The 15145-nt window shown below is 42.1% G+C and overlaps 1 protein-coding gene across 2 annotated transcripts in view; it reads right to left on the minus strand.

Moving 5' to 3' along the window:
• Positions 1-1893: 1893 nt before the first annotated feature.
• The window catches only part of COLGALT2 (collagen beta(1-O)galactosyltransferase 2), a 115423-nt gene continuing 102171 nt past the window's right edge, over positions 1894-15145 (minus strand). For both annotated transcript variants that reach the window (XM_043923537.1, XM_043923538.1), the window contains exons 9-12: positions 12163-12295; positions 11830-11957; positions 6507-6713; positions 1894-4821 (exon numbers count right to left, since the gene is read on the minus strand). In XM_043923537.1, the coding sequence (XP_043779472.1) occupies positions 4545-4821; positions 6507-6713; positions 11830-11957; positions 12163-12295 (745 nt within the window). In that variant the 3' untranslated portion in view covers positions 1894-4544. The remainder of the gene's footprint in view (positions 4822-6506; positions 6714-11829; positions 11958-12162; positions 12296-15145) is intronic.

Here is a 15145-nt window from a genome sequence, read left to right on the forward strand (position 1 = left end):
CAGAAGGAAGTAGCTAAAATGAGGCCATTCATATAGAAAATGCTAAATCTTGGTAGGCGGGAGGGATAAATTAGGAGTTTGGGATTAATATATACACACTACTCTATACAAAATAGATAACCAGAAAAGGGACCTACTGTATAAAATAGGGAACTATATTCAATATCTTAAAATGAAAAGAACGAAAGAGAAAAAAAAAACCACACATATGTATAACTGAATCACTTTACTACACTTGAAACTAAAACAGCATTGTAAATCAACTACATTTCAATTTAAAAAACTCTTAAAAAAAGAGAAGGCACAATTTCTAGGTAATCTGTTGTTAACACATTGTACTGAAACCCACCATCATTATTTCTGTCTCTTTCAAGCAAGCAAAAACAAAGCCAAAAACAATGCATTGGTCACCACTGACCAGACTCTTCAGCCTTGTTTCAGCAGCCGCCTTGACTCAGGGCCACCACCAGCCTACTCAGAGGGGAGCCCCTCCCATGTCCACTGCTCTCTCCTCACGTCTCCCCACCCTCTGACACATTTAATCAGAACATCTCCAGGGGAGGGAGGTTCTCTCTGAAATAACGAACACCACCACCAAACATAAAACTCCGGTGAAATGATTATTTCCAAGGCTGCCTGTGCTGACTGTATCACCCATAACACGCTATCTTACCAGATGACCAGCCTCACTTTCACTCTCACTTTGCCATTAGTTAAAGCCTTGGTGAATTGACTTGTCAGTCATAGAGATCACTTACTTGGAAAGAGTGTCTCAAAAGCACAATGTAGAAGCCTCTTGGGAAGACTCATCGTTATTTTACAGCTACTAATTAGATGGATTTGCTCCAACTAGAAGTGAAAAGATTCCCAAGTGTGTAGCTGAATGGAAATTTTGTTTCAGACACCAACCTTTGACTGGAAGTCTCTGCATTGTCTGTCAGGAGAAAAACCAAATGTAGAATTCCCCCAGGAACAATGGCCTCTGCATTCACGAGGACAGCCCAGCGTGGAGGGGTAGCGGCCATGCCTTGCCATCATCCCTGGGTCTCAAGACTGTTACCTGTTGACTGTTACCTGTCAACAACTCCAACACATAGCTGACTCTTCCATCCTGTCCCACTCCCCATCACTCCCCAGGAGGCCCTTTCACAGCCCCACACCATCACAGTGCCTGAAAGCCTCCCCACCCTCTGTGCCCAACTCTCCTCCCTCTCCTAAACTTTCATTTTTGCTCCCAAACCCAACACAATGGTCACATTCCCAGCAAAGCTGCCCCCTCGATGGCCCACCTCCTTGGCCACAACCAAGTTCCTTGGGTTCTACGGTCACTTTCGTTTCAGCCTCTGAAAACAACCATCCGGCTATACACAGCAGCTCTCCTGGACCACGGACGCCACAGCAGCAGGCACCTTTCCTAGATCTCCGAGCATCTCAGTGCCCAGCCCAGGGCCTGAAACAAGGTAGTGCTCACACCCGGATTCTGAGGTCCAGGGGGAGCGTGACCTGAAATTCAAAGGGGTCATTGAGGCCAACATGGGTTCTCCCGTTTTTGCCCCAAGATAAAGCTCTTTGGCCTGGGACAGGCGTCTCAGTATCTTTTGATGAACAGGCTGATCAACAGCACAGAAATGCAAGATGAATTCTCCCTCATCATCCTCCCACTGGGGACTCCTATCTCTCTGTACCTTAGAATGCTCTCTGGCTTACCCACCTCTTCAGCAGTCTAAAACATCCCCCAACTGGCCAGGAAGGCTGGTGACTACTTTCTCTTCTTTGCACAATAAAGTGATGATTATCTCTGGCCTCCGACATCCTTGGGCCAGGGCAAACCTGGAAATTCCAGCAGTGTGGGCTGTTGACCAGCGCTGGAGGAACCAATGAACAATCACAGGGTTGCACATTATTCTTTAATTTCACAACAAGCTCTAGAAGGCAAGTCATTTACCACTTCCCCACCCTGAAACAACAGAGCATCAGACAGTAGAGGAGGCTGGGATGCCCTCTTGCTTCCCAGAGTCCCTGCAGCAGGCCCCGGTGAACAAAGCAAGGCCCGGCAGTGTGTCCTCTGCAGATGGAAGACGCTCAGTCCACGCTCAGCAGCACCAGCACCGCTGAAGTCAAGGTTGTCCATCCAGAAGATTCCACCTTGCATCTCAAGATCCAGAGAGGGCTTAACTTCCAGAGGCAGACAGCAGGTGCCATGGCTGGAGGCAAAGTCCTCTGACACTGCCAAGGTCAAATGTCTTGACTTAAGGCTAGAAGGGAGGGAGGGGAAGAGTAATGAGGTCAAGGAATCCCTGGACTGCTGAACTGGTGATTTTTTTTTTTTTTTTAAAGAAATGCTGGATATGCAGTTCACAACGTTCACAAAAGAACATTGCTTGGGATTCTAGACCTGAGTGAAGAGAAACAAAGGCTGGGCTGACAAAGCCAGAACTTTATTCACAGTAGAACAGTCCTAAAGCTAAAATTCTAGAATTTATGAACAACGTCTTTTAAGAATAAGAATTCATAAACCCACCAGACCAGCTGACAGGGGAAAAGAAAAAAACAAACACCAATGTTCTCTATTAAACAAAACCACACAAAAATTAATTCAATCTGCCTTCATTTCCACTCCTAATACCTCAGCCACCTCCCACCCCCTTTACCAAAAAAAAAAAAACAAACATAAAATTCATGCACACTTGCACGCACTCAAATATTCAAGCGAAATACAAAATACCCAAGGAAACCTTAGGAACCACCTAAGGGTTTTTCACTAGCTCTTCAGATGCTCTGTTTCTCTAGACAAAGAATCAAGTTCTGACTGCCACATCTAAGCAATAAAAATCAGAGTCGGCTGAGATCCCCCTCCTCCGTCTCCTGGCTCACTGGTCAGTGAAGAAGAACCAACCATATGTCAAGAGGGAAGGCCAAGGCTGGCGTTCTGTCAAGGGAAGCTGCCTGGTTGTCCTGCAGCCGGGGGTCTTCATGGGGAGCAGTCAGCAGTACCCTCATGGGTACACTTGGCAAGGCCGCCCTGGGGCTCTGTTTCCAAGCATGAAGCTCAGAGTCCAACACCCAGGACACGGGGAGAGGAGCCGGTGTGGACAGGATGCTTGGGGCGGGGATCTCTGGAGACTGTTTTACTGCTTGTGGGCTTGAGAACAGAAACCTAAAGCAAACCATCATGAGATATCACAGACGGCAGCACTGGAAGAGATGATGTAGGCCAACTCTGCATTTTACATAAAATCCACTTACGGAGAAAGCAGAGAGATGGTCTGCCCAGGATCGTGACTCTAAGAGCTTCCCTGGGTGTTGGCCTACGTCAATTGATCAGTCCATTGTTTCTAGCCAAGGTCTCTCACCTGAAGTGGAGAATCATTTGTTTCCAGAAGGTTAGATTCTCCCATTCAACAGGCCTGGGAAATGCAGAAAAACCAGGTTCTAGAACCAACAAGTCTACACTGACCACTTCCCAGGAGTGATGAAAGCCTGATGCATCTGTTTCTCTGCATTATCCTGCAGACTCTCCCCCATCCCCCAACATTTTGTAAAAATAAATAATTCAAAATAGAATGAAAATCCCAGGCAAGGACAGTTGCCGGCCTGACTATGTGCTCTGTTTCTTAACAGACTCATGAAACTCATGCCTGCAATTCACTCCCAGGCTCAGGGTGGATGGGAGAGTCTGACCTGCTGGGGCAGCACATGAACCCCTGGGACAGCAATTATAGACCAGTGCTGGCCTCTTATATATTAAATTTATCTTCATAAATAGAGCATCCCAACTCAAGTGACCATAATAAAGAAGGCCAAAGCTTGAGTGTTTTCTTCAAATAGCTACACACACCCTCAAATATCTATGAAACTATATTCAATATATCCACATGGCAAACTGGACAGCTCTCTCTGAGAGCTTCAGCTGTCATGATAGTCAAAGGCCAAGTCTCAGACAGACCCAAATACCCATTCTCTGTTGGATAACGGAGACTAAGATGCAAAGCTCACTTTGCAATAAGGCTCATGACATATGTCTTTAAAGAAAAAGCCCGATTAATTTGATTTTTAAATTATTTGATTTCTGCCCTCCAACCCCCCACCACCAAACTTGGAACATACTCAAATTTTCAAGGTCACATCTATGACATAAAACGGGCCCACCAGACCAATAGATATGGTCCAGTTGGGTAGGCTGCCGGGCCTACCCATTTATTGATGTGATAGCGTTGGTGATCACCTTTCCCTTGAGTGAGCATCTCTGAGCTATGCCATTCAACGTTAATGTGGGAACCAGTATCACATGGGTAATGAACTGAAGGACAAGGTGTCTGGGTTGAAGTTCATCCTAATGGTGGCCAGAAAGCCTATCTTCTAGCCATCCTAGGAGATTTGGGTTTAGTTTCCCTATTTTCTTCCCCTGTCAAAAAATATATCAATTTTCATTAATCACATTAGACCACTTTGGTTAGGTCACCGTAACCATTAAAAGACACTGGAGCAAACAGATGATTGGCCCATTAGGAAAACCCAAGTGTAGTAGCCCCTCCATGGAGCCTTCATAGCTCATCTCTTGAAGGTGCAGTGTCCAGGGAGGCTGGTGGTGGCAGGGCCTCTGTGTTCTTTGCATTGCGGTGGATGCGACTTTGCTTCCGGGACTTCCAGGCATGTGTCCTGTCCCAGTCAGTGGCCACCGTCTCATTGTCCCAGATGGTCGAGGTCTCTGTGTCACTCAGATACCCCGGCTGTCCTGTGTAGTGCGTTGGGTAGATGAGCAAGGGTTCTGCAGAGAAGGCTTTCAAGTCCCTGGATTCATAATGCTCCATGTACTCAGCACTGAAAACAAGAAGTGGACAAGTGGGTGAGGGGGCAGAACACTTACAGAACAGGGGAAAAGGGTCTTGCTTGTTACCTCCTAAATTCTCATGGATTTGATTATTTTTTAAATTGCGTCCTTTATGGAAAACTTTAGCCTACAATCACAACAGAATTTTTTTTTAAGGCTTTCAGATGATGTAAACAAATACACAAAGAAAAAGGTCAGGGTATTTCTGTTAAATTTGGATGGTGGTTTAGTCACTAAGTCATGTCTGACTCTTGCAACCCCATGGACTATAGCCCGCCAGGCTCCTCTGTCCATGGGATTTCCCAGACAAGAATGCTGGAGTGGGTTGCCATTTCCTTCTCCAGGGGATCTTCCCGACCCAGGAATCGAACCCAGGTCTCCTGCATTGTAGGCAGATTCTTTACTGACTAAGCTACAGGGAAGATTCAAATTTAGATAGAGTAGCTTAAAAACGAATTTCAGGTCTTGTTCTAAAAATTAAGGTTTAAGCTCTGTTGGACTATAATAATAAATAAAGTGATCACTTTGTAGAAAATGCTTTGATCCTGGATTAGTGAATGAGACGGCTGGGAGCTGGAGTGAAGGTGTGAGTGATGTGGTGTAAGCTTGGAGGCACACCAGCTTGGCTTTGCAGTCCAGCAACCTGTGAGTGTAAATGAAGGGACAAGGAGCCCTCTCCCAGGGCTCCTCTGCCGATTACATGAGGTGACATCTGCTCAGCAGCTAAGTTTCAATTTCCTTTCTGTTAAGAGGATGATGGTTGACCTCCATGTTTCTGTCAGGTAGCAGAGATAAAAATTGGTCTCTGACATGCTGTCCTTTTTTACTGAGGACAGGAGACAAAATGGGCAAGATGCAGGATAAGAACACTGAACTGCTACAAAGAAGACCATCTAGGGAGGAGACCACTCAGCAATGAGAGAAGGAGCCAAGGTTAGAACCTGGTCTCCTGCTCCATTAACGAATTTAGGAAGCATCGATCAAGCAGTTAGCATGGGTAGAATTTGGCCTAGACTCTAAGGACACAGAGATAAAAGATGGTTCCTGTCTCAGAGGCTCACAGGTTCCTGGGGAGACTGAAACATAAACCCATCATTTACCATCTTCTTGATACAAGCACTAGGTCTAACGGAACTACGGTCACTGATCATCACACTGTCTTCTTCTGTGGACGCCCAGCTCAGAGGCCATCTCCACTCTTCCTGAGCCTCTAACACATCTCTGTGGTTGTAGGTATCACAATATATCACAATGACTGTTCGTGAGTCTGGGTTCCTGACTAGCTTGTGAGTCACTGCCTGGCCAAGAGTATACACAATGAACTAAAACAAACTGAAAAATTTGAGGTGCTTAGGAAGATGACCTTCACCTTGAGGTGTATGGGTTTATGGAAGTAAGAAAATCAAAGATAAGAGGACCAAGCATATTATGTGCAGTTAAGCTACTCACTGGGTATTAAAGAGGACTCCTATGCAAGACTCACCATTTCTGCCTTATATCCCCTGTTTGTAAAAGGGGGTAATCACTCGAGTTGGCCTCTCTTGTCATGATTATGGAAAAATCATTTAGGAAAGGAGTCCCCTTTTAAAAATACCAAGTATTACCCCAAACCAAGCAGCATAATTCATGAATGAATTATGCTTAAGGGATAGGCAGGCAGTTCAGGGCAACTCACACAGGATGCTTGTTGTACATGATTGGCAGAAACTCATCCACTGGTAGCATCTTCCCAAAAGGATCTGCTCCAACCAGCTTCTGTGCTCCTTCCAGAGAGATGACGTAGCCAAGTGTCCAGTAGGAATAGTCAGCTTCAACCAGATTTACCACATTGGGCACAGCTTTCTCTGGTTCTTTTACTTGCATCCTCTTCCTACCAATATAACTAAAAGGAAACGGGTGGAGGAGAAAATTCCAATTTGAGTATTAGACGTCCATAAGAATGGAGCACAGCTTTGCAGACACTTTTGAAAGCTTGCACCAACTGTGTCTTATTTCAATGTATCACACGACAGGGCACAGCACATCAATCATGGTTGTCACCATCTTCCATCAATCAGGCCATTTCTGTGGTTCCACTTATCAATAGCCCAACTATCCTTGCCTAGCAGGCTGTTAAGGTCTGAAAGTTGAAATGCAGAGACTAAAAGATCTTTCAGAAGTTAGAGACGAGATGGTGGAGTAGAAGGACTCGAGCCCACTTCCTCTCACAAAAGCACCAATATCACAACTAACTGCTGAATGACAATCGACAAAAAAGACCAGAACCTACCAACAAAGATATTCTACACCCGAATACAAAGAAGTCACAATGAGATGGAAGGAGGGGCACATTCGTGATAGCATCAAATCCTCTACCCACCAGGTGGATGATTCACAAAGGGGAAAAATAATTATTTCTCATAAGTTCTCCCACAGGGGTGAGAGTTCTGAACCTCATGTCAGGCTCCCCAGTCTGGGGGTCTGCCATCAAGAGGAGGAGTCCTCAGAGCCCTCAGCTTTCAAGGCCAGGGGCCTTAATTGCAAGAACTCTGCAGCAATGGGGGAAACAGAAGCTCCACTCCTGGAGGATGCACGCAAAGTCTCGTTCACAGCAGGACCTGGGCAAAAGCAGTGGCTTCAGAGGAGTGTGAGACAAAGCCACCTGATGGTCTTGGAGTGTCTCCTGGGGAGGCGGGGGAGTGGCTATGATTTAGTGTGGGGACAAGGACACTGGTGACAGAGATACCAAGGAATACTCACTAGTGTGAGCAAATGAATATAAACACTATTAAAATAATATTTAAAGGAATAAAAACATGATCATCTCAATATATTCAGAAAAAAAGACTTTGACAAAATTCAACACCCATTTTCAAGAAAAAAAAAAAAAAAAAAAACTCTCCAGAAAGCAGGCATAGGGGAAACCTACCTCAACATAATAAAGGCCAAATATGACAAATCCACAGCTAGCATCTTTCTCAAAGATGAAAAGCTGAGAACATTTCCTCTAAGATCAGGAACAAGACAAGGATGTTCACTCTCACCACTTTTATTCAACATAGTTTCAGAAGTCCTCCACAGTGATCAGAGAAGAAAAAGAAATAAAGGGAATCCAAACTAGAAAAGAAGTTAAACTGTCACTGTTGCAAATGGTATGATACTATACATGAGAAACCCTAAAGACGCTACCAAAAACTACTAGAACTCGATGAATTTGGTAAAGTTGTAGGATATGAAATTTTTCAAGTTTTTTTACTTAAAAAACTAAAATAGAACTGCCACATGATCTAGCAATCTCATTCCTGGGCATATAACCAGAGAAAACCATAATTTGAAGAGATACATGCACCCAGTATTCATAGCAGCACTATTTATAATAGCCAGGACATGGAAGCAACCTAAATTTCCATCAACAGAAGAATGGGTAAAGAAGATGTGGTACATATACACAATGGAACATTATTCAACCATAAACAAGAATGAAATAATACTATTTGTAGAACCATGGATGAACTTAAAGATTATCATACTAAGTGAATTAAGTCAGACAGAAAGAGACAAATATCATATGATATCACTTACACATAGAATCTGAAAAAATGATGTACACAAACTTATTTACAAAATATAAGTCACAGACTTAGATAACAAACTTATGGTTACCAAAAGGATAAGGTGGGGGGCGGATAAATTAGGAGGTTGGGATTAACACATACACACTATTATGTATACAGTAGATAATCAACAAGGACCTACTATACAGCACAGGGAACTACACTCAAGATATTTTGTAATAACCTATATGGGAAAAGAATCTCAAATATAAATGAATCACTTTGCTATATACCCAAAACTAACACAACATTGTAAATCAACTATACTCCAATATAAAAAAAAAAATCTCTTAAAAATTTCGTGACAAAAAGCAGATTTTTTTCAGATCATTTCCCAAATGTAGTATAGGATTTTCAGCTGTGTTTATAGAGATTGGAAGGGGACAACAAAGACCAGATGTGAGAATCCCAAGTTTGCTTTCAAGTCCCTAGAGTTTCAGTCTGTTGACTTGATATTTTCTGCACAGCTCTCCAAATGCTGGTGGTAAACACAAGAAAGAAAATGCTTTGGAAAAGATATAGTCCAAAGTGAAAGACCTAGGAACCCAAGAGTAGCTCAAGAGTGTTTCCTCTGGGGAAGAATGAATGGCAACACTTGTGCAGTTTGCTTTCCCTCACCCATCTCTGCCCATGCTTCTCCGGGGTCTGTCCTCCATTAACTACTTCTGCAACACAGAATGTACCCTCAACCATTCTCCCCATCCCTAGTCTACCCATGGATCTATGATCCATTGCTTTTGTCTAGAGCCTAGTTGTTTCTGCTTGCCTGGACCAAGTTGAGGAGATATGGCTTTCGGCCTGTCAGAGAAAGCTGAATTCCTCTATTTTGCTCTAAAAACCATCTCTTTCAATATTTAAGCTATCCTCCTTGTTGAAACATCCTAGGATATATAGAATAAGTCTGTGTTCACCTTCAGTTCTTCTGGAGATAAATATAGCCAACTCTCAACCACAGCCTCTTAAAAACAAATAGCCTGAATTTCTTTCATGTATCAAGTGAAAGAGAAAATCCTACTGAGCACCTGAATTGTGAACAGAGTGACTGAGGAATTAAGCTTATACTCGACTTGCTATAGTAAATTTAAACTGTAATTTTAAAATTGAAGATGTGTAAAATATTTTTTCTCTTCTTCAAAATGTATTATTTTGGTAGGGCTACAGTTTACTTCAGCAGTTGAAAATTTAGCATATGGACTAAGGTGTGTTGTATGCATTAAATACATATTGGATTTTGAAGACTGAATGAAAAAAGAATATAGACTAATTCATTAATAGTTTTAAAATACTGATTATATGTTAAAATAATAGTTGGATATGTTAGATTAAATAAAGTGTATTATTAAAATTAATTTCACCTATTTTTATCTTTTTAATATGATTACTAGAAAATTTTAAATGATGTGGCTTCCCAGATGGTGCAGTGGTAAAGACTTCACCTGCCAATTCAGGAGGCACAAGAGATACAGACTTGATCCCTGGGTTGGGAAGATCCTCTGGAGGAGGAAATGGCAACCTACTCCAGTATTCTTGCCTGGAAAATCCCATGGACAGAGGAGCCTGGTGGGCTACAGTCCCTGGGGTAGCAAAGAATCAGATATGCCTGAGCACACACAGAAAATTTTAAATGATACATCTCACATATTTCTATTGGACATGCTGCCCCAGATGATTTCAATGGCTTGTTCTATTTTCCCCCACTTACTGTTTCCTTTTTCTGGAGAAATTTAATATTGCTGTCACAGACAGCCTATATGCTTTCATATTTTGAGTTTAAATACATTTGCTTTATTCATTTTATAAAGTGAGATGTGAAAAATTGGAAACAGCTATAATTCTTTGTGATTAGATAACAGATTTCAATGGAACACTTGCACTTGATCAGTGATGGAAATTTAGAAAACATCTACCCTGCTCTGTTCGCTGTATCCTTATCAGAACAATAACTCTTCTTTCTTGGATCCGTTGGTATTCTTTCCTGAGAAATGCATCAACCAGACTACAAGTGAACAAGGATGTATGTCAATTCTAAGCCTTAGACTCCCCAAATCCAGTCCTCTGAATCCAAGGCTTAAGTGAAAGTTGCCTTTGTACATGTCACATAAGCATGAAATAGCTTTCAAGCTCCATGCCTGTGGGGCCTTAACCACAGGCTGCAGGGCCACAGACTCAGAAAGCCTGAGGTGCGAGAACTCCTAGAGGATTCTAGAGACAACGATCAGAAGAGACAGTGCAGAATCTCATCACATGACTGGTACCCGACAGGGAGCCAGTCCTTTTATTACATAGTCCTGGGTCTAATTCCCATGGCTACTTGAGTCATTACTAGGTTTCCTCTGAGCTCTGAATGGTACATTTTCTAATAAGCAAGTATTCCACCCGAGTGCATAGTTAAGTTTCCCTCCGAAGATGGGAGGAATGGGGACAGTTTGTGGGCTGCAGCTGCTAAAGGAACAGCCTCTGATCTGATGAAATTGCCTTTGACACACAGCTGGCAAGTGAATATGACGCTTGGGAACTTTCTGCCTCATTGGAGAGAAGTAAAAAGTGTCATCTCATTGTAAAAACAAAATGAGAGAGGGAGAGAGAGAGCACTCAGTTCCCAGAGGTAGCAGGCAACGAGCATTAACTAAAGGTCAGCTCAGAGCCAGGACTCCCTTGGTGAGTCTGGTTTTCCTAAGATAGCCTCAGACCCTCCAAACCCAGCTGTCAGTGTTCTCCCTGTTTGTACAGATCCCCTCCCCAACAGGTGCTCTCCCACTGCCCTTCCAACCCCCGCCCCCCAACACACTCCATCAGAGACTGCAGAGGAAACCCATCCTCCAGGGAGCTGATGCTCAAGTGTGACACAAGTGTGACCCGTCTACCTGGCATGGGTCCTCCGTGTACACGCCCTATGCACCACGCTGCTTCATGGGTGGGTTTCTGCTGTGTTTTCAGGTAAATGCTCATTCTGAAAACCCAAGATCTGCAGGCAGATTTCAAGTCTCAAAGAATTTACCATACTTTCTCACCCCAAAGAGTATATAGATGCAAAAGTGAAAGTGTTAGTCACTCATTCATGTCCGACTCTTTGAGACTTTGCCAGATTCCTCTGTCCATGGGATTCTCCAGGCAAGAATACTGGAGTGGGTAGCCATTCCCTTCCCCAAGTGATCTTCCCGATCCAGGGATCAAACCCAGATCTCCTGCATTGCTGGTGGGTTCTTTACCATCTGAGCCACCAGGGAAGCCCCCAAACCAGTGGGTAATACCCCTACCTACTTCTTGTTTCTGGGAACATATATGGAAAGAAAGCCAGGTAAGTGGAAGCTTGAGCCCCACCTCCTATGAGTTGGGGCTCTCAGTGCTGAAAGGACGGAAAGAGTTCTCAGTACTCTTAGAAAAGCTTGTTGTTTTGTCACTCACATCAGTTCCCAGTCCAGCTGAACTTGATCAATGTCATCCATCAGCTTCATCAGCTTCTTTTTAAACTGATGTTCAAAACGCACGTCATCCTCAATAACAAGAGTCTTCTCCAGCTCCCGGTCAATTACCTGTAAAGGTCACAGGGAAGATACCCTATGAAAAGTTGGTACTTATTTCTCTAATCAAAATAGGTATTAGAAAGTCAAAAGTATGGTAGCACAACACATAATAGCTCGTAACTGGAATCTCGGCAAAGGTTCATCAACAGTAAAATAGTCCCACTCTCCTCCCTTCTCATAACAGAACTGCACATCTGAATGAAGCATTATTCACCTCTTTCCAGACAGAGTAATGGCTAAGGAAGCAGCCAATTTCACCCCTGGTTAGAGGCCTGGAGGAGTAGGGATCTCGATATCCAGGCAGCATCTCAATATTCAGGGCCTTCAGCTGGCTTGTGTTGAGTGCCCTGTAAGATAGAACATGGCCCTAAATTAACACACTGAGAGGTCCCCACCGCAGAAGCCAGGAGGGAGAGGTCTGTGTATTCCCCGGGGCCTTTATACTCGTTGAGCAGGGCTCCTTAGGAGCTCCTCAAGGGTAGTGTGTTGCAGCACTGTGAGCTTTGTGAAGACAAGATGAGGTTTTATATTTTTGTATCCCTCACAACACCCAACGTAGTTCTAAGTATCATCAGTTTCTTGGCACCTTTGAAACAGTATTTTCCTAATGAAGGAGACTGGCTAATAGAAACATTAAATACTATTAAACATTGAAAGGAATGAGGACAGGGAAGAATCATAAGAGGAATCATACACGTGTACATCTTTCCTTTGGAGCTAAAAATTAAAAAGCAGAGAGTCATGTCAGCAAGAGAAGTGACTCACTACAAACGAAGTATTCTCAGTAAGATTAATTTAGCTGATTCTCACTTGAAACCTTGGAGGCCAGAAGGTTGACATATTCAAAGTGCCGACTCAGAGAGACTGTCAACCGAGAATGCTGTATCCAGTCAAGCTAGACCTCAAAAATGGAAAAACCAGGGTGTCCCAGATAAACAAAAATAGCGTCCCTAGTAGATCTGCTCTACGAGAGATGCGAAAGGGAACCCCTCAGGCTAACATGAAAGGAAACCAGAGAATAACTCAGATCCACATAAAGAAACGAAAGCACTGGTAAATGCAAGTGCAGATGTTTGTTCTTCGTGACCCGATGGACTGCAGCCTGCCAGGCTCTTCTGTCCACGAGATTCTCCAGGCAAGAATACTGGAGTGGGTTGCCATGCCCTCCCCCAGGGGATCTTCCCAACCCAGGGATTGAACCCGTGTCTCTTATGTCTCTTGCATTATCAGGCAGGTTCTTTACCACTAGGGCCACCTGGGATAGGTAAACATAAACAGTGTAAGTATTCTTTTGTTCATAAGTTTTTCCCTTATCTGATTTAAATTATAGCTGCATAAAGCAATAAAAGCAAATAATGTATAAAGAGCATATAAAGAAATAATTAGTGTGACAACAGAACAAAGGAAGGGGAAGGAATAAAGCTCTATAGGGGTTAAGTTTTTCCATAGTATTGAAGTTGGTATTTTTTTATTGAGATATAATTGACATATAACATTAGTTTCATGTGTACAATATAAGGATTCAATATTTTGTACTTTAACATCTTAATGCCTTTGTTTATATTTCTGTATATTTTTAGTTATTAGTGATTGCCCTACAGATTATAATTAACAATTTATAGACATCAAGTTCATATTAATAGTAGGGTCCTAGAAGAAAACAAGAGGATAAAACTCCTTGACACTGCTTTGGTGATGATTTTTTTAATTTGACACTGAAATTAAAGGCAACATCAGCAAAACACACATTCTTCTACTCTATGTGCAGCATTCTCTAAGAAAGACCATATGTTAGACTCTCTAAGAAAGACCATATATAGACCATAAATAAAGCCTCAGTACATTTTAAATGGTTGAATTCATACAAAGTATGTTCTACAACCACAATGAAATTAAAAATTGATAGGAAACTTGGAAAATTCACAAATATGTGAAATTAAACAATATACTCCTTGATAGCCAATGAGTCAAAGAAACCACAGAGGAAATGAGAAAATATTTTGAGACAAATGAAAATGAAAATAGCATACCAAACCTTACAAGATGCACCTAATGCAGTAGAGGGCTTGTTACAGATACAAATGTCTATATGTTTAAAAAAAAAGAATCTTAAATAATCTGCTTTTCCATTTTAAGAAATTGGAAAAAGAGCAAACTAAATGCAAAGCAAGCATAAAGAAGGAAATAAATGAAACAGAGAATAGAAGAAAAGACAAAAGCAAGACCAAAAGTTGGTTCTTTGGAAAAGAACAAAATTGATAACCCTTTTAGCCAAATAAAAAAGAATAGACTCAAATTATTTAAAATTAAGAATGAAAGAGGGAGAAATCCCTACTGGTCTTGTGGAAATAAAGAGGATTACAAGAAAATACTATGAACAATTATACATTAACAAATTAGATAACCTAGATAAAATGGGCACATTGCTCAAAAGAAACAAACCAACTCAAGAAATAGAAATTCTGAATACCTGTAACAGTTAAAGAGGCTGAAATTGTAAAGATTAAAAAAAAAAAGTTCCAAAACATGGTCCAGGACCAGATAGCTTCTGTAAAGAATTCAAAATTCTGCCAGACATTTAAAGAATTAACACAAATATTTCAAACCCTTACCAAAAATTGAAGAGGATGTGCTTCCCAACTTATTCTATAAAGTATCATCCTGATACACAACCAGAAAAACATCACAAAATGACGAGAGACCAATATCCCTTAAGATAAATTAAAAAATCCCCAAGAAAATACTAGTAAACAGAATCCAGCATCACAGAAGAGGGATTATACATCATGACCAAATGGGATTTATCCCAGGATTCTAAGATTCACTTAACACGTGGGGATAAAAAGTGACACATCATTATTAACAGATAAAAATTCCATGATCATCTAAATAGACATAAAACTTGACAAAAATCCAACTGTATATGGACTATTTATATTCCCCCAAGTTCACATGCTGATAAGGAGGTGGAGCCGTAGATCCTAAGGGTAGAACTTTCATAAATGAGATTAGTGTCCTTATAAGAAAGCAAAAGCTTGCTTTCTCCCCTCTCTTTGCTCTCTGCCATAGGAGAGTACAGCAAGAGGACAGTGATCATGCTGAGTTGCTAAGTTGGGTCTGACTCTGCGACCCCATGGACTGTAGCCCACCAGGCTCCTCAGTCCATGGCATTTCCCAGGCAAGAATACTGGAGTGGG

Source organism: Cervus elaphus, chromosome 14, assembly GCF_910594005.1.
Source record: "Cervus elaphus chromosome 14, mCerEla1.1, whole genome shotgun sequence".
Lineage (NCBI taxonomy): Eukaryota > Metazoa > Chordata > Mammalia > Artiodactyla > Cervidae > Cervus > Cervus elaphus.